The 21659-nt window shown below is 47.3% G+C and overlaps 1 protein-coding gene across 1 annotated transcript in view; it reads left to right on the forward strand.

Annotated features, from left to right (window-relative positions):
* The window catches only part of LOC114592660 (uncharacterized), a 30594-nt gene extending 12233 nt beyond the window's left edge, over positions 1 to 18361 (forward strand). The window contains exons 7-13 of the mRNA XM_077923684.1: positions 4570 to 5012; positions 6087 to 6213; positions 7558 to 7643; positions 7930 to 8056; positions 9005 to 9741; positions 17042 to 17230; positions 17303 to 18361. Coding sequence (XP_077779810.1) covers positions 4570 to 5012; positions 6087 to 6213; positions 7558 to 7643; positions 7930 to 8056; positions 9005 to 9741; positions 17042 to 17230; positions 17303 to 18331 — 2738 coding nt within the window. The 3' untranslated portion in view covers positions 18332 to 18361. The remainder of the gene's footprint in view (positions 1 to 4569; positions 5013 to 6086; positions 6214 to 7557; positions 7644 to 7929; positions 8057 to 9004; positions 9742 to 17041; positions 17231 to 17302) is intronic.
* The last annotated feature ends 3298 nt before the right edge of the window (positions 18362 to 21659 follow it).

Genomic DNA, 21659 nt, shown 5'->3' on the forward strand with positions numbered 1-21659 from the left:
TTTAGACGGCTTACGAAGCCCCCACCCCGACACCTCAAACTCTACGATTATGTTTGCAAACGTGTTCTGCCATAGAATTCTGACCTCCCAATTCTCCTCTCTCCTCCTCATGGTAAAGTAGAGCAGTATTTGTGGTGGTTGTAATTTGTCTTGGATATGTTACAACTACCGTATTTTGTTAGCAATGTTGTGTTCGCTTTGCTCGCTGTAATTTAACTTTGTCCTGTCCCCGCCCCCCAAGACGTTGCTGAAGTACATCTCCCCTCCCCACCCCAGTCACAGCATGCCCAGTGGTCGGGGTATTGCCAGTGCAGCAGCAGGGATCATACAGTTTGTCACGTAAGGGTTAATTCTGATAATGTTAGTACATTAGCTAAGAGGGGTGGTTCTGCTGCTCAGAGACCAGATAGTATTGCATGATCTTCACTGAGGTAACACATTCTCTGATTGGTTGTGTAGTTATTAACTTTTTGTATGAGTCATATGCATTTATTAATTATGAACACTTTGGGAAACAGATATCAAGAATGACATTCATTTTCTGACCCTAGCTACAATTCTGCTGTATCTTATATCAAGTCAGAGACACTGGCTGTATAGTCTGAGGCAGTTTTCCCTTTCTGTGTTTAGTTGAATGTCTTCTTCCTATGTACAAGGCCTGACCCAAAAAAGACAAAACTTCCCTTGTTCTTTCTCCTCAAATGATATGCTGTTTTTGCTCAGTTTGACTCAGTACAGTGTTAATCAGAATTCCTCTCTGGGCTCTGTCTGCATTTTTAAAGCGACTTTGGTAACAAAGGCTGAAGGGAGTTGGGAGTGTCAATAACATCTTTTTGGCCTTTGCCCAATGTGCTCAGTTATCCCTCACCGCGGGCTAGATAACCTTCATACATCTATAACAAGGAGTCTTGTGGCAATTCAAAAACTAACATGTTTATTACTGGTCTGCATTCATCTCCCTTGGGAGACAGTGGGGGACTGTGCCTTTGGGAATGAAGTCGAGCTATTCAAAGGTCACAGTGCTTGTTGTGCCAGTAGAGACCGATAAGGGAGAGAGATGTTTGGACTACTGCAATGCGCTCTACCTTTGAAGGTGACTTGGAAACTACAACTAATCCAGAATGTGGCAGCTGGACTGGTGACTGGGAGCGGCTGCTGAGACCATATAACACCGATCCTGAAAGATCTGCATTGGCTCCCAGGACGTTTCCAAGCACAATTCAAAGTGTTGGTGCTGAATTTTAAAGCCTTAAACAGCCTCAGTCCAGTATGCCTGAAGGAGCGTCTCCACCCCCATCATTCAGCCTGGACACTGTGGTCCAACTCCGAGTGCCTTCTGGCGGTTCCCTCCCTGCGAGAAGTGAGGTTACAGGGAACCAGACAGAGGGCCTTCTCGGTGGTGGCGCCCTCCCTGTGGAACGCCCTCCCATCAGATGTCAAGGAGATAAGCAACTATCTGACTTTGGGAAGACATCTGAAGGCAACCCTGTTTAGGGAAGTTTTTAATGTTTGATGTTTTATCGTGTTTTTAATATTCTGTTGGGAGCTGCTAAACAAATGAGCCTAGGGCTTGCCGATAGGAAGGTCTGTGGTTCGAATCCCTGCAGCGGGGTGAGCTCCCATTGCTCAGTCCCAGCTCCTGCCAATCTAGCAGTTCGAAAGCACGTCAAAGTGCAAGTAGATAAATAGGTACCACTCCTGCGGGAAGGTAAATGGTGTTTTTCTGTGCACTGCTCTGGTTTCGCCAGAAGCGGCTTAGTCATGCTGGCCACATAACCTGTAAAAACTAACTGCAGACGAACACTGCCTCCTTCGGCCAGTAAAGCGAGATGAGCACTGCAACCCCAGAGTCATTTGCGACTGGATTTAACTGTCAGGCGTCCTTTACCTTTACCTTTGGGAGCCGCCCAGAGTGGCTGGGGAAACCCAGCCAGATGGGCGCAGTATTAATAATAATAATAATAATAATAATTGTTATTGGGTGTGGGTGGATGAGACATGAAACTAGTTGACCTTGCCTTCCATGGGGCAGAGGAGAGTTGGAAAACGTTCACAAAGGGGCAACCAAAATATGATTATTATGATAATGATGATGATAAAATTTGTACCCACCCCAACAGCTTGGGTTGCCCCAGCCATTCTGGGTGGCTTCCAACAAAAGTATAATAAAGGATCACACATTTAAAACTTCCCTCCACAGGGCTGCCTTCCGATGTCTTCTAAAAGTCAGGTCTTTGTTTATTTCCTTGACATCTGATGGGTGAGGGGCACATCACGCCCCTTCTGGTCCCCACCCAGCACTCAGCTCTCTCTCCAGGGATGCCAACTTGAATAAAATATTGATCACATGACACAGTGCATACCATTTGAATGGCAAAGCCCATTAGCTTGCTGGGAGGGCTGGCCCCCTCAAATATTTCACTGGGGGGCCAAAGCCCCCTGGGAGTTGGCTCCTATGGCTCACACCTGCAGCTCCTAGAGATGGTCAGAAGCAGCCACATCTTGGGAAATGGGCTGGCTAAACCAGGTGAGGGTAGCCGATGGTTCTCAACCCTCAGTGAGTTAGGGGCTTCCCCTGCATGAGAAGGCGGGCTCTGGCAACCCAGAAATCTTGCCTGTTTTTCTATGACCCCCTTCTGGATTTTGGGGGGTGGGAATCCATGTTCCCAAACAGAACAGCACTCCAAGCACAGGAGCATTGAACGCCATTTGCACCTACATTTCCCCCTCTGCGTGGCTCCCAGGAACATGTTGTTTAGTCATTTAGTCATGTCCCCCTCTTCGTGACCCCCTGGACCAGAGCACGCCAGGCACTCCTGTCTTCCACTGCCTCCCGCAGTTTGGTCAAACTCATGCTGGTAGCTTCAACAACACTATCCAGCCATCTCGTCCTCTGTCGTCCCCTTCTCCTTGTGCCCTCAATCTTTCCCAACATCAGGGTCTTTTCCAGGGAGTCTTCTCTTCTCATGAGGCGCCCAAAGTCTTGGAGCCTCAGCTTCAGGATCTGTCCTTCCATTGAGCACTCAGGGCTGATTTCCTTCAGAATGGAGAGGTTGGGTCTTCTTGCAGTCCATGGGACTCTCAAGAGTCTCCTCCAGCACCAGAATTCAAAAACCCACGAACATAACGGTGCGTAAAGGCGAAAACAACCCCCCTGTGGAGGAGGCAGCCTGTCTTGAAGAGGGAGGGTTGCAATGCAATGCAAAGCCCCACCTTCCCCGAAACCTCTCCAATCCCCACGACGACTCCTGGTGGCCTTTAAAAAAATATATGCGGAAAGACAGAGAGAGGCTGGCTAGTTTTGCATTCCTAGAGAGGCCCCTGTCTGCGGGTCGGGGAGCCACTTCCTCCTCCAATTTTGGGACGGTGGAGGGAGGAGGTTTTTGCTGAGAGGTAAGGAGACGTGATGGGGGGGGGGTCCATGCATGGGTGGGTGCACGCACGCAATTGCATGCGTGCATATGGGGTGGGGGCGAGCCACGGCTGCACAGAACGCAATAGGGTTCCCAGGATTCCCTTCCTGCTAAAAGTTTGGGGAGGGGGGCAAGACTCTGAGCAAAGGCCCAGCTATGTGCGGGGCAGGGGGAGAGCCGCTGCCAGTCGGGGGGGGGGGGGAGCGGGAGGACTGTCCTGGTCAGGAGCTAGCAGTTTGTCCTTCCCTCCCCATGCAACTGGTATTTAATTTTTTTTTTTTATTTTATGCTTCTGGAGTTTTGCATGCAGCTGGTCCACAGAAGCCCCTGAAAGGCTCTTGATGCTCCCAGAGAACGGGGGGGGGGGATTGTGGAGCGGGCAGGAGGATCCCACCACCATCCAGACTCCACTCCCCAGGTGTAGGTTTCCTAGGGAACGCAATTCCCGTCATTCTGTGGCTCCTCTGTGAATGCACAGAGTTCCTGGACCCTGCGTGCGTTTTGACATGGTATGGTCTAACCTCAGGGGCCTGGCTTTAAAACTGTTCTCAATATTGTGCTTTAATGTTGTAACCTGCCCCGGGACCTTAGAATGAAGCGATGATGATGATGATGATTTATTCATACCCCGCCCAACTGGCCAGGTTTCCCCAGCCACTCTGGGCAGCTCCCAACAGAATATTAAAAACATGTTAAAGCATCAAACATTGAAAACTTCCCTAAACAGGGTTGCCTTCAGATGTCTTCTGACCATTAGGTTGCGGCGCTCGTCTCGCTTTATTGGCCAAGGGAGCCAGCATACAGCTTCCGGGTCATGTGGCCAGCAGGACTAAGCCGCTTCTGGTGAACCAGAGCAGAGCACATGCTTTCAAATTGTTAGGTGGGCAGGAGCAGGGACCGAGCAATAGGAGCTCACCCCGTTGCGGGGATTCAAAGCGCCGACCTTTTGATCGGCAAGTCCTAGGTTCTGTGGTTTACACCAGAGCGCCACCCGTGTCCCTGTGGTGAGAAGAGAGCGATAGGTAAATGCTTCTAGGGGAAGGGAACGGTGCAAAATCACCTGGCCAGTGGCCTTCCATGATTCTTTGGGGGGTTTGATTTCCTTCCTGCAGGAGAAGCTCAGATTGGCAGCAGAAAATGCCCTTGTGGGACTGAGACATTGCCTCTTCCTTCAGTTCCACAATGGAAGTGCCAAGCCGGGCAGGAGAGCAAGCAGAAAAAGACCCTCACCCCATGCAGTCTGGATGCAGTGAGAGATGCTGGGAAGGGACTGTGCAGAAGATCCCGGATAAGGCAGATACCAGCTCAGACCTTTGGCGCCAGCGGTTCAGGGAATTCTGCTACCAGGAGGCCAAGGGGCCCCGAGAGGTTTGCAGCCAACTCCACAGTCTCTGCCGCCAGTGGCTGAAGCCGGAAAGGCTCACCAAGGCCCAGATGCTGGACCTGGTGGTCTTGGAGCAGTTCCTGGCTGTCCTTCCCCCGGAGATGGAGAACTGGGTCCGGGAGTGCAGAGCAGAGACCAGTTCGCAGGCGGTGGCCCTGGCCGAAGGCTTCCTCCTGAGCCAGGAGGAGGGGAAGAAGCAGGAAGAGGAGAAACAGGTGAGAGTATTTTCATCCAAGTAGTTTGGAGAGTTGGAAAATGCATGCAAGAAGATTATATTCCAACATGCCCAACTGAACGATGGGGGTGGAGACGCTCCTTCGTAGTTTAGCTTCATACTGTGTGACAAAGTCCTTCGTTTCATCTGTCCTGAATCTTCCAACATTCAGTTTCCTGGGGTGTCCACGACTTCCAGTGTTACGAGAGAGGGAGAGATAAACGTTCCCTTCCCATTTTAAAGCCCTATACGGCCTAGGACCCTCGTACCTACGGGACTGCCTCTCCTGGTATGTCCCACGGAGGACCTTACGGTCTTCAAATAAAAACATCTTGGAGGTCCCGGGCCACAGGGAGGTTAGGCTGGCCTCGACCAGAGCCAGGGCTTTTTCGGCTGTGGCCCCGATCTGGTGGAAGGCTCTGTCACAAGAGGCTTGGGCCTTGCAGGATTGACATCTTTCCGCAGGGCCTGCAAGACAGAGCTGCTCCACCAGGCCTTTGGCCGAGGCACAGTCTGACCCCCTCCTTCTGTAATCCTCACAGAACTCTAGCCCAATGGCTGCCATTAATTTGACTCTGAATTGATTTTAGAATGAATTGATCTTAGAATGTGTTTCAATTAAATGATTATGATTTTATGTAAACTGTGTTATTATTACTGTTGTTAGTCGCTCTGAGCCTGGCTTCGGCTGGGGAGGGAATTTATTATTATTATTATCTTCTCCGTGCCATTGCATAATTTTATAAACATATACCATGTTGCCCCTTACTTACCTTGTTGCTAAACTAAAAAGCTCTAGAATCTGCCACCTTTCCCCATGGGGGGGGGGGGAGTGTTGCCCCCATCATCTTGATCCTTTTCTGAACCACTTCCAACTCAACAGTACCCTTTCCTAGGCGAGGCGACCAGAACTATCCACAGAATTCCAAATGCAATCATACCATAGAGCTGTATGACGGCATTGTGATACTGGCTGTTTTCGTTTTCGTTTCCTTTCTTGACGAACCCCCCCCCCCCCCGCATGGATTGTTCCTCTTAACCTGTTGCCTCCATGGGACCCCTGCTTCTTTTTCAGGTGCAAGGCCCACTCCTGGGGGTCGCCGCTGGTTCCTCCGAGTTGGAGAACGCCCCACACAATCCCTGTCAGAAGTTGCTCTCTGTTGGCGTCACCCAGGAGATTCGAAGTCGGGGTGTTTTGCTGGGTAAGAGAGGATTCCTTTCTTCCTAAGTTGTTGGAATTGTGAGAAGTTGTGTTTCCTTCATTGCAAGGGGGGTTGGACTAGATGACTGGGGTCCTTCCAGCTCTATAATTCTATGATTCTACACGTTCCCAGGAGAAATTCCTACATGAACAGCTCCAAGACCACTGGGTCTCTCCTTTTGTGGGCGCCTAGAACGTAATGAGCTGTTTATTTATTTTATTTTAATTTAATTTTTCCAATTTACCTTTTTTTAAAAAAACCAGCAACACTTTATTCAAAAAACCGAAAAAGAATTACAAACTTCAAAATTCAAAATCCATATTCGTTTCTTAATGTAAGCCTATTATATAGCTGACTAAATTAAAATATACCTAATTGCCATAGACTTCCCTTTGCAACGCAATTAGAAATATTATAAATGCAATGCAATTAGAAATATTATATTATCATTTTTTATAAATTCCCCTATACCCTCCCACTCCCCTTCACCCATGTGTGATCTCAGTATTTTTTACTTCTTCCATCTTGTTGTGTTGTTGTAATTTAATAGTTATTCAATTGATTCTTTTATTATTTCCTTCCTTACCCCTGCACGTTTTACACATTATCTATTAATATTCCAGTTCCGGAACCTTATTTTTTTTCATGTATTCCTTCACTCCATCCCACTCTTTAATTATTCTCTGATTTGAATGGCCTCCAATGATTGCCGTCAATTTTGCGATTTCCACAGAATATTAATCGCAAATAATTGGAGGGGGGAGAAAACGCCATCATTGTTAGAATGGCAAATCAAGCTCTGTGAGTTTGTGGAAATGGTTTATAATGAGCTGTTTATATGCTTCGCTGACTCACCCCCCCACTAATCCCCTGCGATGCAGGAATATGCAGGTGTCCCGTACGTGGATCAAAGCTGCAACCTTGGCATTATGAGCACCACGCTGCTTAGGGAAGTTTCTGGTGTTTTTTCGTGTTTTTAATATTTTGTTGGGAGCTGCCCAGAGTGGCTGGGGAAACCCGGGCAGATGGGCAGGATATAAATAATAATTTTATTTTTATATTATTTATATTATTTATATTTATATTACAGTGGACTCTTGGGTTGCGAACGCGATCCGTGCGGGGTGCACGTTCACAACCCGAAGCGTTGGCAACCTGCGTCTGTGCGTCAGCACACGCTCGGGTTGTGATTCGGTGCAGCCTGGGAGGGGGAGCAAGCTGTCGAACTTCAAATAACTCAGTAATGAGCCTTATCAACTTCTTCACAACTTCTTGAATGAGCCCAGGCAGCTAACGAGATCAGATGTCTGCAGAACCTGTCTGCTTTTTTTTTCTTCCTCTCAGGTGGTGAAATGATCTTGGAGCCTCATTCTGGTTCTTCCCCTCTTTGGGATAGAACTAAAGCAGTTGATGTGCAGTCCGTGGATCAGGTACGAGAAGAATTGCTTTCAGGGACACATTCATAGAAAGTCCAAACCCATGCAAGGCAGGAATTACAGCCAAATAATCCCTGACCAATGGCAGAGATTGGCCGAGCAAAGACTGGGCATCCTTTGTGATGCTTTCAGAGACTGTCTACTTGGAAGTTTTTGAATGCACCTGAGGAAGTGTTAGATCTTACAGGGGAATTTTTAGGTACCTCCACCTTTTTTAACTTCATTGCTGGATTCTTAACATTGCCCATGGGAAGAAAATATTTTCCTTCTCTCCTTTCAGGGTGTGGTGACATTTGAGGAGGTGGCCGTGCGTTTCACAGAGGAAGAGTGGGCTCTGCTGGATCCAGACCAAAAATGTCTGCATAGGGAGGTCATGGAGGAGAATTATGGGAATCTGGTCTCCTTGAGTAAGCAACCCTCTTTGCCTTCTGCACATCTTATGGCCTAGACTGTAAGCTTAGTTGCTAATACAGTGGTACCTTGGTTCTCAAACTTAATCCGTTCTGGAAGTCTGTTCCAAAACCAAAGTGTTCCAAAACCAAGGCACGCTTTCCCATAGAAAGTAATGCAAAATGGATTAATCTGTTCCAGACTTTTTAAAACAACCCCTAAAACAGCAATTTAACATGAATTTTACTATCTAACGAGACCATTGTTCCATAAAATAAAAGCAATAAACAATGTATTGCAGTCACACAATCAGTCAATCAGTAGCTGAACTGGGTCCACACAGTCAGAAAAACAAAAGAGCCGCAAAAACAAAAACGCAAAATAAATAGCAAAAACAGACAGACCTTAGCGTAACACTCAAAAAGGAGCACGTTCGGCTTCCGAAAAAAGTTCGCAAACAGGAACACGTACTTCTCGGTTTGCAGTGTTTGGGTTCCAAATTGTTTGAGTACCAAGGCATTTGAGAACCAAGGTACCACTGTACGGAGTGAGGGCCCGTCTGCACTTTACACTACAAGCACTGGCGGAGGAAGAGGAGTGCAGGGGGAGCGCAGTGCCCCCCGGCAGCGCGATCCTGGTGGGGTGCCATCGCGGCTGCCTCCCCGCCCATGCTGGGTGCCATGCCCCGCAGGCGACGTACCACACCCCCAGGACATGCGCCACGCCCCGTGGGTGGCATGCCACACCCCCGAGACACGCACCAGCCCTGCTCCCACCTGCTTTTCGCCCCCCAGTGCTGGAGCATGAAGTTCCACCACTGTCTACGAGAAGTATTGTACCACTTTAAACAGTAAATCTTCTTGAAAACCAACACCTTACTGTTTAATGAATACCACAGTTAGTAGGGTTTCTTTCCTGATTTGAAAGATCCATTTCTTACCAGTTTTCTCTTTCTGTTCCTCCAGGGGGTGGGAGAGGAAACAGAGAAGCGTGTGAGCAGCAGAGCAGGAAAACTGAAACAAAGAGGAAGCTTGTTGATTTCCAGAGCTGTGACTGCTCAGAAATCCGAGTGCATGAAGAGCGTTGCCAAGCAAGCAAAAGGAATAATATTCCGCTACGTGAAGATGGCGCAACTGGCAGAGCGGGCATTAGAGCACATCAGAGAACCCACACAGGGGAGAAACTGTATAGATGTGCCGAGTGTGGAAACAGTTTCACTGAGAGCACAAGCCTAGTGAGACACCACAGGATCCACACGGCGGAGAAACCATATGTGTGTGTGGAGTGCGGCAAGAGCTTCACTCTGAGCACAACCCTGAAAAGGCACTACAGGATCCACACCGGGGAGAAGCCGTACACGTGCTCGGAGTGCGGAAAGCGCTTCATCCAACGAACGAACCTGATCTCCCATCAGAGGACCCACACCGGCGAGAAGCCCTACCGATGCTCCGAGTGCGGCAAGAGCTTCAGTACGAACATAAGCTTGACGTCGCACCACAGAATCCACACTGGGGAGAAGCCGTACACGTGCTTGGAGTGCGGAAGGAGCTTCACCGAGAGCACAACCCGCACGAGACACCAAAGAATCCACACGGGCGAGAAGCCATATCGGTGCTCCGAGTGCGGAAAGAGCTTCAGCGTTTCTGCGAGCCTCGTGAGGCACTACCGGATCCATACTGGAGAAAAGCCGTACAAATGCTTGGTGTGCGGAACGAGATTCAGCCACATGAACACCCTTACCTCGCACCAGCGAACTCACATGGGGAAATAAAAATTGTATTGGAATCATGGAATCTTATATTTGTGTGTTCTACTGACGGAAGGTACTCTAAGATAAAATTTAATTGGGCCACAAATCTCTTGCTGGAAGGAAAAGAATATGGCGGCTGTGATAAGAACGCTGCAGAGATTCTGTGATTTGGATTGGAGTACAGTCATGCCTTGGGTTGAAGTAGCTTTGGGTTGAGCATTTTCAGGTTGTGCTCTGCGGCGTCCCGTTAGTAACAGAGCGCGTTACTTCTGGGTTTCGCCACTCGCGCGTGCGCAGATGCTCAAAATGATGTCACGTGCACGCGCAGACACAGGTTGCATTCGCTTCAGGATGCGAACAGGGCTCCGGAACGGATCCCGTTTGCATCCAGAGGTACCACTGTATTAAATCTTCAGCACGTTCGAAAACTGTCCACCTTTTCCAAGGCTGAGGGGGCAATGGCGAAGATCTGCGACATGTTTTACCAGTGAGACAGAATGGTTTCTAGCAGACTGTCACCTGTTCCGAGACATCAAAGCAAGGGATGGAGAGATAAGACCTCTGAGAAACTTCAAGATTCAGTTCTGCCCAAAGCCACGATGGGAGAAAACAAGATCTGGGAAGTGAAAGAGACAATATCGTATATGGAGAGAAGGAATCTCCATGGACATAAGTTTTCACACGCATGGCAGAATAAAGATAATAGTTTGAGTTCCTCACGTGAAGCTCTATAAATTTATATAATGTAACATCATGAATGGAAACAATTATGTAGCTGTTGACTGAGGGATTGTTATTATAACTGAAATGTAACTGACATTAATTAAGGTCATGGAACGCAGTGATATAAGATCGGAAATGCACCCAAACCACCATGCAGGGAGCCACTTTAATTAAAATATATTAATTGGAAGTTGATTGGCACTTTGATAATTGGAAAACTAATATATATATATATATATATATATGGATTGAGGTCCATTTGAAGACCAGCACATTTGGGTGGTTGGCAGAGTTCAGTGGGAAAGGATTTCCGAAGCTGTGGGGACCTCCGTAAAATGGCCCTATCCCTCAAATCCACTAATGTGATATTTCTTAACCCAAGCTAGTACGGTAACAGCTTCAAGCAAATCCCAGTCCACCTCTTCAGACCTTCGTCTTTCTCCTTGGTGAACACTCCCTAGCCCAGGGGTCAGCAAACTTACCGCGCCTTGGGCCGGTCTCTCCAGCGCTGATCCTGCGGCGGGCCAGAGGGTGGGGAAGCGTGTGCTCATATGCGTGCGCGCACCCTATCTCCGGCGCATTTCCGGGTTGGAGGAGCACCAGAAATAGCTTGTGCACACATGTACGGGCCTCCTCCGACCCGGATGTGCACTGGAAATAACACTTGTGCATGTGCAAATAACACTTGCGCATGTGCACAAGCTATTTCCGGTGCTCCTCTGACCTGGAATTCAGCAGCGGCGCAGCGCAGCGCCGGTAAAAATGGGCAGTGGCAGCGGGTGGTGGGGGTCACCGCAGGCCGGATAAACGAGTCCTTCGGGCCTTATCCGGCCCCCCGGGCCTTAGTTTGGGGACCCCTCCCTAGCCACAGTTCTGCAACCCGGAGCAGCTTACCCAGTCAGTCACATTGGGCTGTTCAACTATGATGAGTTTCTGACAGGATGCAAAGGCCTTGCCCGTTCTTGTGCTGCTGCAGCAGCACACAGCAGCTTTCAAACACACACGCACAGTTATCTGAACAGTTCCTAAAAGTCACCAACCCATTCCCACCGCCACCACCAACATGCGGAAAGCACAAATCAACAGCATTTCAAAAACCATTGCCAAAACTTTCAGGAAGGATCCCAGCAGAAAGTAAGTAAACAGTCGCCAAAAGCGCAACCCCCAACACAATGCAGTTGCCTGCATGACTCTAAGGGGGAAGAAAAGGCTAAGGAGTAAACATTACACAAATCCGGACTGGAGCCCCTAAGACGGTCAGATGGTGCCTTGCATGCCTCCTTCCAGGCAATTCCTGACGCCAAGCTGGTGCCAAATGTCTTGCTTGGCTTTCCTTTGTTCGGGCAAAACTACAGGACAGGGTGGGATGGTTGGAGGGCATTTTATTTTATTACAATTTATTTCAGCCTAACAGAACAGGTGGCGCTGTGGGTTAAACCACAGAGCCTAGGGCTTGCCAATCGGAAGGTCAGCAGTTCAAATCCCCAAGATGGGGTGAGCTCCCGTTGCTCGGTCCCTGCTCCTGCCAGCCTAGCAGCCTAGCAGTTTGAAAGCACGTCCAAGTGCAAGTAGATAAATAGGTACCACTCCGGCGGGAAGGTAAACAGCGTTTCCATGCATTGCTCTGGTTCGCCAGAAGCGGCTTAGTCATGCTGGCCACATGACCCGGAAGCTGTACGCTGGCTCCCTCGGCCAATAAAGCGAGATGAGCGCCGCAACTCCAGAGTCGTCCGTGACTGGACCTAATGGTCAGGGGTCCCTTTACCTTTTAGCCTAATTCCACCATGCTGGTAGCACTGTGGTCTAAGCTTGCTCTGCAACTGGACCTAACGGTCAGGGGTCCCTTTACTTTACCTTTAGCCTAATTCCAGACATATGGCAACCCTATGTTGGGCGAAAGATTCCATTCCAAATCTACAATTCTCTGATTCTCTGATTATAGAATGGTAGAGTTGGAAGGGACCGCAAGAGCCATCTACTCTAAACCCCTTCAGTGCAGCAATAAGAGAGATTAATTGATCAACTGCAGTTTGCAATATATTGATTGCAGTTTGCAATGTATTAAGAGAGCGAAGCGCAAGAGAGAGCTCATCTGTCACTCAGCCCTCCAGCTGTGTAAAGAACTGGACTCTGTTTCCTAGAGAGGCAGGATGTTGTAACCAAAGTGGGGGTGGTGTTGGAAGGGGTGGGCAGACAGACAGACAAGCAGACAATAGTGAAAGGCAGGGAGGGGCAAATAGGCTTGATCAAACTCCCTCGGAGAGGAGGAGGGAGGCTGAGATGCGGAGCGGACAGCGGATTAAGAAAGAGGTGCAAGAGGGAAAGGGCAGGGATTTGCTTTGGGTGCAGGGAAGGGAGAAGGGGGGGTCCCCCCTCTCCATAACCCCCCCGGAAACCTATAGAAGGGAGGGGTGCTCTGATGCATTGCATGCAACCCAGCTTCAGAATCGCTCCCGCAACAGCTGCGTGGATTTTGCATCCCAGGAGCCTCGTCCCGCCCCCCTCCAAGTAAAATTCATGGGGGGGGGGGGAGAGAAAGATGCATAGGTCTGTGTGCAGAGGAGACCCCCCCCCCCCCAAGGTTTAGGGAGAAACACCCCCTGCACGATTTCTATTGCACGATCCTATTAGAAGCCCCACCCCCAAATACGGAGCTGGGAGTGGGTGGGGGGCTTCGTGTAGAGAAAGTAGCCTTGCTGAGACGGGGAGGGCAGAAGAGGGGGGCTCTTTCGCCCTGTCCGCCCCCCCCAAAGAAGGAAATGACAGAATTGTCATCCCAATGCCCCCAAATTGCATCATCGGGTCCCTTTCCAACTCTACCATTCTGTGATTTGGGTGTTCCTTTTCTGAAGCTTTTCCAAATCTTTGATGACAGGGCAGCCCGGAGAGTCTCAGAGGTGGCCAAGTTTTCAGCAGCATGGAATCCTTGGGACCTTCTCTTGGTTCTCGGGATGAAGTGGGAGGAGACCCTCAGTTGCAGCTGCCTCAGGTAAGGGAAGGAGAACTGGGATGCAGGAGGGAAGAGACACATACCATTTTCAATAGTAGTCAAACATACTTTTACATCTTATTCAATTTTTTTTTTACTTCTATCAGTCCTGTCTGAAAATTTTCCAGTCTAATCTCTCAGTATGCATTTCTTATTTTCCCTGTTACATTTCAAACTCATAACCAATATCTCTATCTTTTCCTACTTTGTAGCACTTCATATATTTCTCCCTACAAAACGTCTTGTAGTCCTACTAGCGTAATTTGTTGATTACAGTTGCTCTTCAAATAATTCATATACTTCTTCCAATCTTCTGTAAATCTCTGGTCCCCCAGGTTTCGAATCCTTCCTGTCATTTTGTCCAATTCTGCGTAGCCCATTAATTTCGTCTGCCATTCTTCTTTCGTTGGAATTTATTCTTGCTTCCATTTCTGGGCTAACAATGCTCTTGCCGCTGTTGTTGCATATAAGAACAGTTTGACATCTTGTCTGTTAATGTCTTGGCCTATAATACCAAGTAAAAATGCTTCTGGGTTTTTTTTTTAAAAAATGTATATTTCAACATCCTTTTCATTTCATTATATATCATTTCCCAGAAGTTCTTTACTTTCTTACATTCCCACGGCACATTTCATGTTCTAGGATCTAGGAGAAGCTCTGTTTTCTTCTTCTTCTTCTTCTTCTTCTTCTTCTTCTTCTTCTTCTTCTTCTTCCAGGCCCTCTTGACCTTTGAGGAGGTGGCTGTGCGTTTCACAGAGGAGGAGTGGGCTCTGCTGGATCCAGGCCAAAGAGCTCTGCACAAGGAAGTCATGGAGGAGAATCACAAGGCAGTGGCCTCTCTCGGTAAGAATTCTTTTCTGCCCCTTCTTGATTGATAGGTATCGTCAGTGTGAATCTGCTATTTTTGCCACTTAAACCTGCAGTGCAGTGATGCTGTGATGAAAATGGGTGTTTGGGCCATGTGTGCTGGATAAGAAAGTAAAAGTCCTGCTTAATAATAATAATAATAATAATAATAATAATAGATGCCTGTAAGAAAGCCACAAGCACAAGCAGAAAAACACACTGGCCCGTTCCTGCGGTTTCCAACAACTGGTATTCAAACACACACCTTCTTTATTACAGTCCAAAGACTGGTGTATAGGGTAAACCTCTGTGATAGGGAAAACATTTAATCTAGCTTTGGTATATTGTCTGTGATAACTGGGCACTGACAAATTTGTAAGATATGAAGGTAATTGAAAAGCATGCCCATACTGAAACGGTCCGCAGGTTACATGTGATCGAGAGCGAAGATGGCTGCGTTCAATATTCCACAGCCCACAGGTATTCGGAAGCAGCAGGCAGGTGGGACTTTGGTTTGATCCAGCCCAGCTCTTGTTTTAAAGAGGACAGCCGGCCTGCAGGTCGAACCTCCCCTTCCATCTGCCCAGCTGTTTCCCCAAAGTTAAATGTCCGGCTTGGCTTTCAAATAACAGCTGCCTGGAAGAGACCTGAAGAGTTTAGTAGTGAAAAGTAACAGCCTTCCCTGTTTTCCTTGACAGAATCAGAGCTCGGTTCCAACTGGGGAGAAGGAGAATATCTGCTCATCCAAGACCTCAAAGAAGAGGAGGAAACGACATTAGCAGGTTAGTCCTTAGGTGTGTCGTTGGGCCCTTTGTGGAACTGACTAATTTATCTCCTGTTCCCAATGATCCTGATGATTTTGCTCCTATTACTCTATTTCACTTGGCACCTAATCATAGCTCAGTTGGCTAGAGCGCAGTGCTGATAATGCCAAGGTTGCAGGTTCGATCCCCATACGGGACAGCTGCATATTTCTGCATTGCAGGGGGTTGGGCTAGATGACCCTCAGGGTCCCCTTCCAACTCTACGATTCTGTGATTCTACGATCTCCAGCCTGGGTGCTTCAATATGACAGCAGGCCAGGAAGAAAGGCAGATTTCATGCTAGGGATCATTAGGAAAACAACCAAAAATAAAACTGGCAATATCACAGTGCTGTTATATAGACCCATGGTGCAGCTGCACTGGGAGCATTGTGCCCAGTTCTGGTCGCCTGACCTCAAAAAGGATATTGTAGCGTTGGAAAATTCAGAAAAAGGGCAGCCAAAACGATCAAGGGGAAGAAAGGTTGCTTTATTCCCTTCCCACATATTTGTCTGTTCTCTCTCACTCTCTGATATGGGATTTCTGAATACTTTGTGCTCAAAAGTAACAAATCATGCCATTTTTTAGAATGTATTTTACTGGTTTTCCACAATAGTGAACACAAGCAAAACTTGTAATGCAGGTTTCTACTTTTGTCAGTTACATCAAATAAAATTAAAGTACATGTGGAGGTATTTCCATACCAACCATGTCTTTTTCTCCCCCTGGAAGAACCAGACTTCATTTCCTGGTGGGAAGAAGGAGAAGATGAACTTATCCATGACCCCAAAAAAGAGGTGGCGGAGGAGACATCATCAGGTAGCTGCTTAGTTGTGGAAATCATTGTTAAAGATAGAAGAGCGAAGCACGTAGAAGGACAAGCCTTGTGGAAGCAGGGCAAGCAGGGCTTCTGCGAGGGAAAGTCCTGTCTCACAATCCTGTTAGAGTTCTTTGAGAGTGTCAGCAAGCTTATAGATAGATAGCAGTGATCCCATTGACCTAGGGTACTTCGGCTTTCTCTTTGTAAACTGCTTTGAGGGTTCCCCCCCCCCCAAACAATCAAGCAGTGTATAAATTTAACAAAATAAGCAAGCTTTCAACAAAGGGAAGAATCATGGAGATTTTCCTGGTCTAGCAAAGACACAGGGCAAAGATGAACTTCTAATCACTGCATCTTGCTTGGGTCTAACTCGCACAATTTCAACCAGCCTTCCCCCAACCACATAGGGTTGAAATTGTGCAAGTTGTATTCACGTAAGATGTGACTGTATGGTACTTTATGGTACCCATTTGTCAAAGAAGTACCCTCCGAATTCCTCCAGCGTCTCGTTATTTCAAGCCTGGCTGCTAGCAAAAGTGGACATTAGAGGGTTGTCCAATTATGGCTCTCATGTTGTGGGTCCTGATCCAGGGATCTCCTACCCACCAATCTCTGTTTTAGTACTGCCACTCTCTCCAATGGCTCTTCAGCCTCTGTGTCTTGATGGCTACTGGACTCGGCGGGTCATGATAGGGATGTTGAAATAAAGGGAAACAGCCAATTGCTTTTGATATGTTTTGAGACCCTTAGTTCCTGCCTTTCACTACTAACAGGATTTCTGCCCCTCTCCAAACAGGTGGGCAGGACAATGAGGATTCTGTACCTCCATCAGAAGCCATCAAGCCTGAAGTAAGAGGGGAGACCTTTGGAAGCAAAGGTCACAAGGAAAACCAGAGGAAGACATCCGTTGCTTTTCAGGGTGCAGATGTCCACAAACTCCACATCCCCCAAGGAGATTGTAAAGGAAAGAGGAGGAGAATGTGCTCGGCATGTGGGAAAATATTCAAGTTTAAATCGGACTTAAATAAACACTTCAGAACCCACACAGGGGAAAAGCCGTATACATGTAAGGAGTGTGGGAAAGGCTTTAGCAATAGTGGAAACCTTAAAAAGCACCAGCTTCTCCACACAGGGGAGAAACCCTATAAGTGTATGGAGTGTGGAAGGAGTTTTACTCAGAGTGGTAGCCTGACGATACACTACCGAACTCACACAGGGGAAAAGCCCTATCAGTGCGCTGAGTGTGGAAAGTGCTTCAGAGTGAGCTCGAAGCTGACTTCGCACTACAGAACTCACACGGGGGAGCCATATAAATGTGCGGACTGCGGGAAGAGCTTCAGCACAAAAGGAAACCTTTGTAAACATCAGAGAATCCACACAGGGGAGAAGCCGTATAAATGCAGCGACTGCGGGAAGAGCTTCAGCAATAAAGGAAACCTTTGTAAACATCAGAGAATCCACACAGGAGAGAAGCCATATATATGTACAGAATGTGGGAAGGACTTCAGTGACAGCACAAGCCTTACTTTCCATAAAAGAATCCACTCAGGGGAGAAGCCGTTCAAATGTGTGGAGTGTGGGAAGAGCTTCAGGATGAGCTCCGGCCTTACCGCTCATCAGAGAACTCACACCGGAGAGAAACCGTATGCGTGTGTGGAATGTGGAAAGAGCTTCCATGAGAGACCAAGCCTCGCTTACCACAGAAGAACTCACACAGGAGAGAAGCCACATAAATGCGCCGAGTGTGGAAAGAACTTTGCCGAAAGGTCAAGCCTGACTTTACACCAGAGGATCCACACGGGGGAGAAGCCGTACCCTTGTGTGGAGTGCGGAAAGAGCTTCCGGACCAAAGGAAATCTTTGTCAACATCAGAGAACACACGTAGCTGTGAAGTCCTATAAGTGCCGGAAATGCGGAGAGGCCTTCAACGACAGCGCGAGCCTTGCTTTTCACAAAAGCGTTCACTCGGGGGAGAAGCCGTTTCAGTGCGTCGAGTGCGGGAAGAGCTTCCGGGGCCACTCAAGACTTCTCTCCCATCAGAGAATCCACACAGGGGAGAAACCATATCCGTGCGTGGAGTGCGGGAAGAGCTTCCGTTGGCTCGAGGTTCTCACTGCTCACAAAAGAACCCACACGGGAGAGAAGCCGTATAAATGTGTGGTGTGTGGGGAGAGCTTCAGAAACAGAGGGAGCCTTTATAAGCACGAAGGCATCCACGGGAGGGAAAAACCACGCGCATCGTCCTTCCCTGACGCAACTGCGGATGCCACGGCGCCTGCAGAGACTTTCCACTGCATGCCCACAAAGCTGTCCCCTCCCCAAGGCACAATGTGCAACGTTTATATTCTCCTTTTCCCTTGACATTTCTAGGAGGGCTGGGAATCCACCAGCGGCTGAGCCATTGAAGCTGGGGGGGGCGGCGCAGAAGACAAGGGGCGGAGGAGGTCCCTCTGCAGAGAAGCCTGTGCCCCAAACTCCCCTACGTGGCAGGAAGAATTTTCGACTGTCGGTTTCGCCTGGGGCAGTCTTTTTTAAATCATTTTTATTGATTTTCCAATAAAAAACATCCAATTAATATATCCAATCATAATACTCCAATTAAAATAAAAAAGACCAAATTATAATCCAAATTATAATTATTAATCCTTCGGGGCTCCCCACGGTCTGGATCTCTAAAGCGTATCTCCACATCTCAGTCCTGCCTCTCCTCGTCGTTCCATATTTTCCACACATCGGTTTTGACGCTTTATAATTCCTGTCCCCGAGTCCACAATTCCCAATCGTGTCAAACATCATGTACTTTCATCTGTCGAATACAGTTTTGTTAGTATATATTTTTCCGACTGTCTTTTTATCAGCACAGCTTCCTCTGACTCCGTTCCAATCCGGGATGTTGTCCAAATCTGTTATCTGAAGTTTAATGGCGCAGCAACTCCCAATCATTAATTGTCCAAACCTTCCTTTTGAGCTTTATTGAACCAGTACCTTCCAAGTTAAATTGTTAAGCAGACCTGTTTGCAATATTACAATGTAGATAAATGTATTCCACAAATATCAGTCATTTGGTGATCGATCAGCCTTTGGAGACCACACTCTCCCCCCAACGGACCTGGGGCAGTCTTGAACTTGTCCCCATAATCTGTGGCATCCTGCCTGGATCTGCTGTTTCCATGGGCCCAAGGAGTTGAAAGCAATTATTATCATGATTGCAGTTATTGAAGGATTGGAAGGGACCCCCAAAGGCCATATAGTCCAACCCTCTGCAATGCAGGAACCACAACTGAAGATTCCCTGGCAGATTCCCAACTTTCATTTAAAAACCTTCAATGAAGGGCAGCCAAGAGAGCTTGTTCCTCTGTTAAATGACTCTTGCCATCAGAAAGTTATTCCTAATGTTTAGTTGGAATATCCTTTCTGGCAGGGTGGATAAAAATCGATGATTTAAAAAAATAAAAAAATAATCAGATTTTTTATTTAAATCAGGTTTTTTTAAAAAAAATAAAATCAGATTTTTTAAAATTTAAATTGGATTTTTAAAATAAAATGCCTTTGGACAAAAAAAATCTTTCTAAAGATCGTTTTCTATTTCAGTTACATTATAGTCCAAATGCTATTTATCAGGAATTAAGGATTTGTTTTAAGTTTTTCATGTGTGCTAAAAATCAGTCTAAGTCATTACAGGAATGACTTCCAATAAAGTACAGCAGGAAAGTTGTCCAAATATAAACAGTTATCTTATTAATCCTCACAAGAATCTCATAATTATCTAGGTGTTTCTAATAGTATAAACAAATCAGTAATTTTTGATAATAGCTGTAAAAAGTACTCTGAAAATTTATTATTCCGAAAACGAAACCTGCATCTGGTTGTAAATATTAAGATTATTACCAGCAAAAATGATTCTTTCTGTAAAAAAAATGATTGAAATCCAATCCACCCTGCTGTCTGGTAATAGGAATCCATTGGTTCAATGTGGAAAGAACTACCTTAGAAGGATGTTTTTAAACTGGGGTTGTGTGGCCATGTGCCAGAGATTATTTAGCTGTGATTCCTGCATTGCCGGATGGTTGGACTAGGTGACTCTTACGGTTCCCCCCCCCCAAAAAAGAGGGGGATTAATGGGCAACCTTTTCCGGAAAACATTTGTACTTTGAGGAGATAAGTGTTCTAACTTTGTCATCTCTTCCTCCCTCTGTTTACTTTCCTTCTCTATCTCTTTGTAAAGTTCTTTGATGGCTGAGAGCAGCCTTTAATGCAGGGGTAGGCAACCTAAGGCCCGTGGGCTGGATGCGGCCCAATCGCCTTCTCAATGCGGCCCACGGACGGTCCAGGAATCAGCGTGTTTTTCCATGAGTAGAATGTGTCCTTTTATTTAAAATGCATCTCTGGGTTATTTGTGGGGCATAGGAATTCGTTCATATTTTTTTTCCAAAATATAGTCCGGCCCCCCACAAGGTCTGAGGGACAGTGGACCGGCCCACGGCTGAAAAAGGTTGCTGACCCCTGCTTTAATGTATAATCTGGTGGAAGGAAGAAGTGATAATGCAGGGTACCTTCTGACCTTTGATGTTGGACATTGTTTGGAGGGATGTGCAGAGGAGGCTGGCTGGTGAATAATCCGCCGTAGGCAGTTGGGCAAACCATACAGGCTAGCTATCAATACAGTACCTCGGGTTACAGACGCTTCAGGTTACAGACTCCGCTAACCCAGAAATAGCACCTCGGGTTAAGAACTTTGCTTCAGGATGAGAACAGAAATCGTGCTCCGGCGGTGCGGCAGCAGTGGGAGGCCCCATTAGCTAAAGTGGTGCTTCAGGTTAAGAACAGTTTCGGGTTAAGAATGGACTTCCAGAACGAATTAAGTTCTTAACCAGAGGTACCACTGTAATCTGTAAATCAGATGGTTTTGAGGAAGCTTGTGTATGAACTCATGGCCAGAAGCTTGTGCAACCTGAGACCACCTGGGGAGGTCACTTCGCCACTTTTTGAGGGCTCCCCAGTGGCAGATCAAAGTGCTTGCTTGGTAAGGTATATAATGCTTGCTGTTTAGAATAAAATCTTTAATCTTCTCACTCACTTGTGTTTGTATTGCTTCTGAATCTCATTAAAAGAACCACCTTGCATTTGGCAACAACAGCAACAACAATAATAATTTATTTATACCCTGCCCATCTGGCTGGGTTTCCTCAGCCACTCTGGGCGGCTCCCAACCAAATATTAAAAACACAATATAGCATTAAACATTAAAAACTTCCCTAAACAGGGCTGCCTTCAGATGTCTTTTAAAAGTAAGGTACCGTATTTTTCGCTCTGTTGGACGCACCGGACCATAGGCGCACCTGACCATAGGAGGGGGAGAATAGGGAAAAAAAACTTTTTTTTCTTGTTCTCCCACTCAAAAACAAGGTGCGTTCAAGAGCAGGTCGGGGAAGACGGCAAAGCCTTGCCGCTGCCCCCTGAGTTTGTGGGGCTTTCCCCCACCGCCAGCCTCAAAGATCCCTGAAGCCTTTGGAGCACAGCTGCGCTCCAAAGGCTTGAGGCTTCGGGGACATCCTTTGTAGCCTCCGCAGGGCGGCGTGGTGCCTTCACAGCCATCCCGAAGCTGGAACAGCGAGACATATATTGATTACATATATTGATACTGTAGTTTGCTCAGCTTAACAAATACTTGCCAGGCTGTATTTGCAAA

The sequence above is a fragment of the Podarcis muralis genome, chromosome 2, assembly GCF_964188315.1.
Source record: "Podarcis muralis chromosome 2, rPodMur119.hap1.1, whole genome shotgun sequence".
Lineage (NCBI taxonomy): Eukaryota > Metazoa > Chordata > Lepidosauria > Squamata > Lacertidae > Podarcis > Podarcis muralis.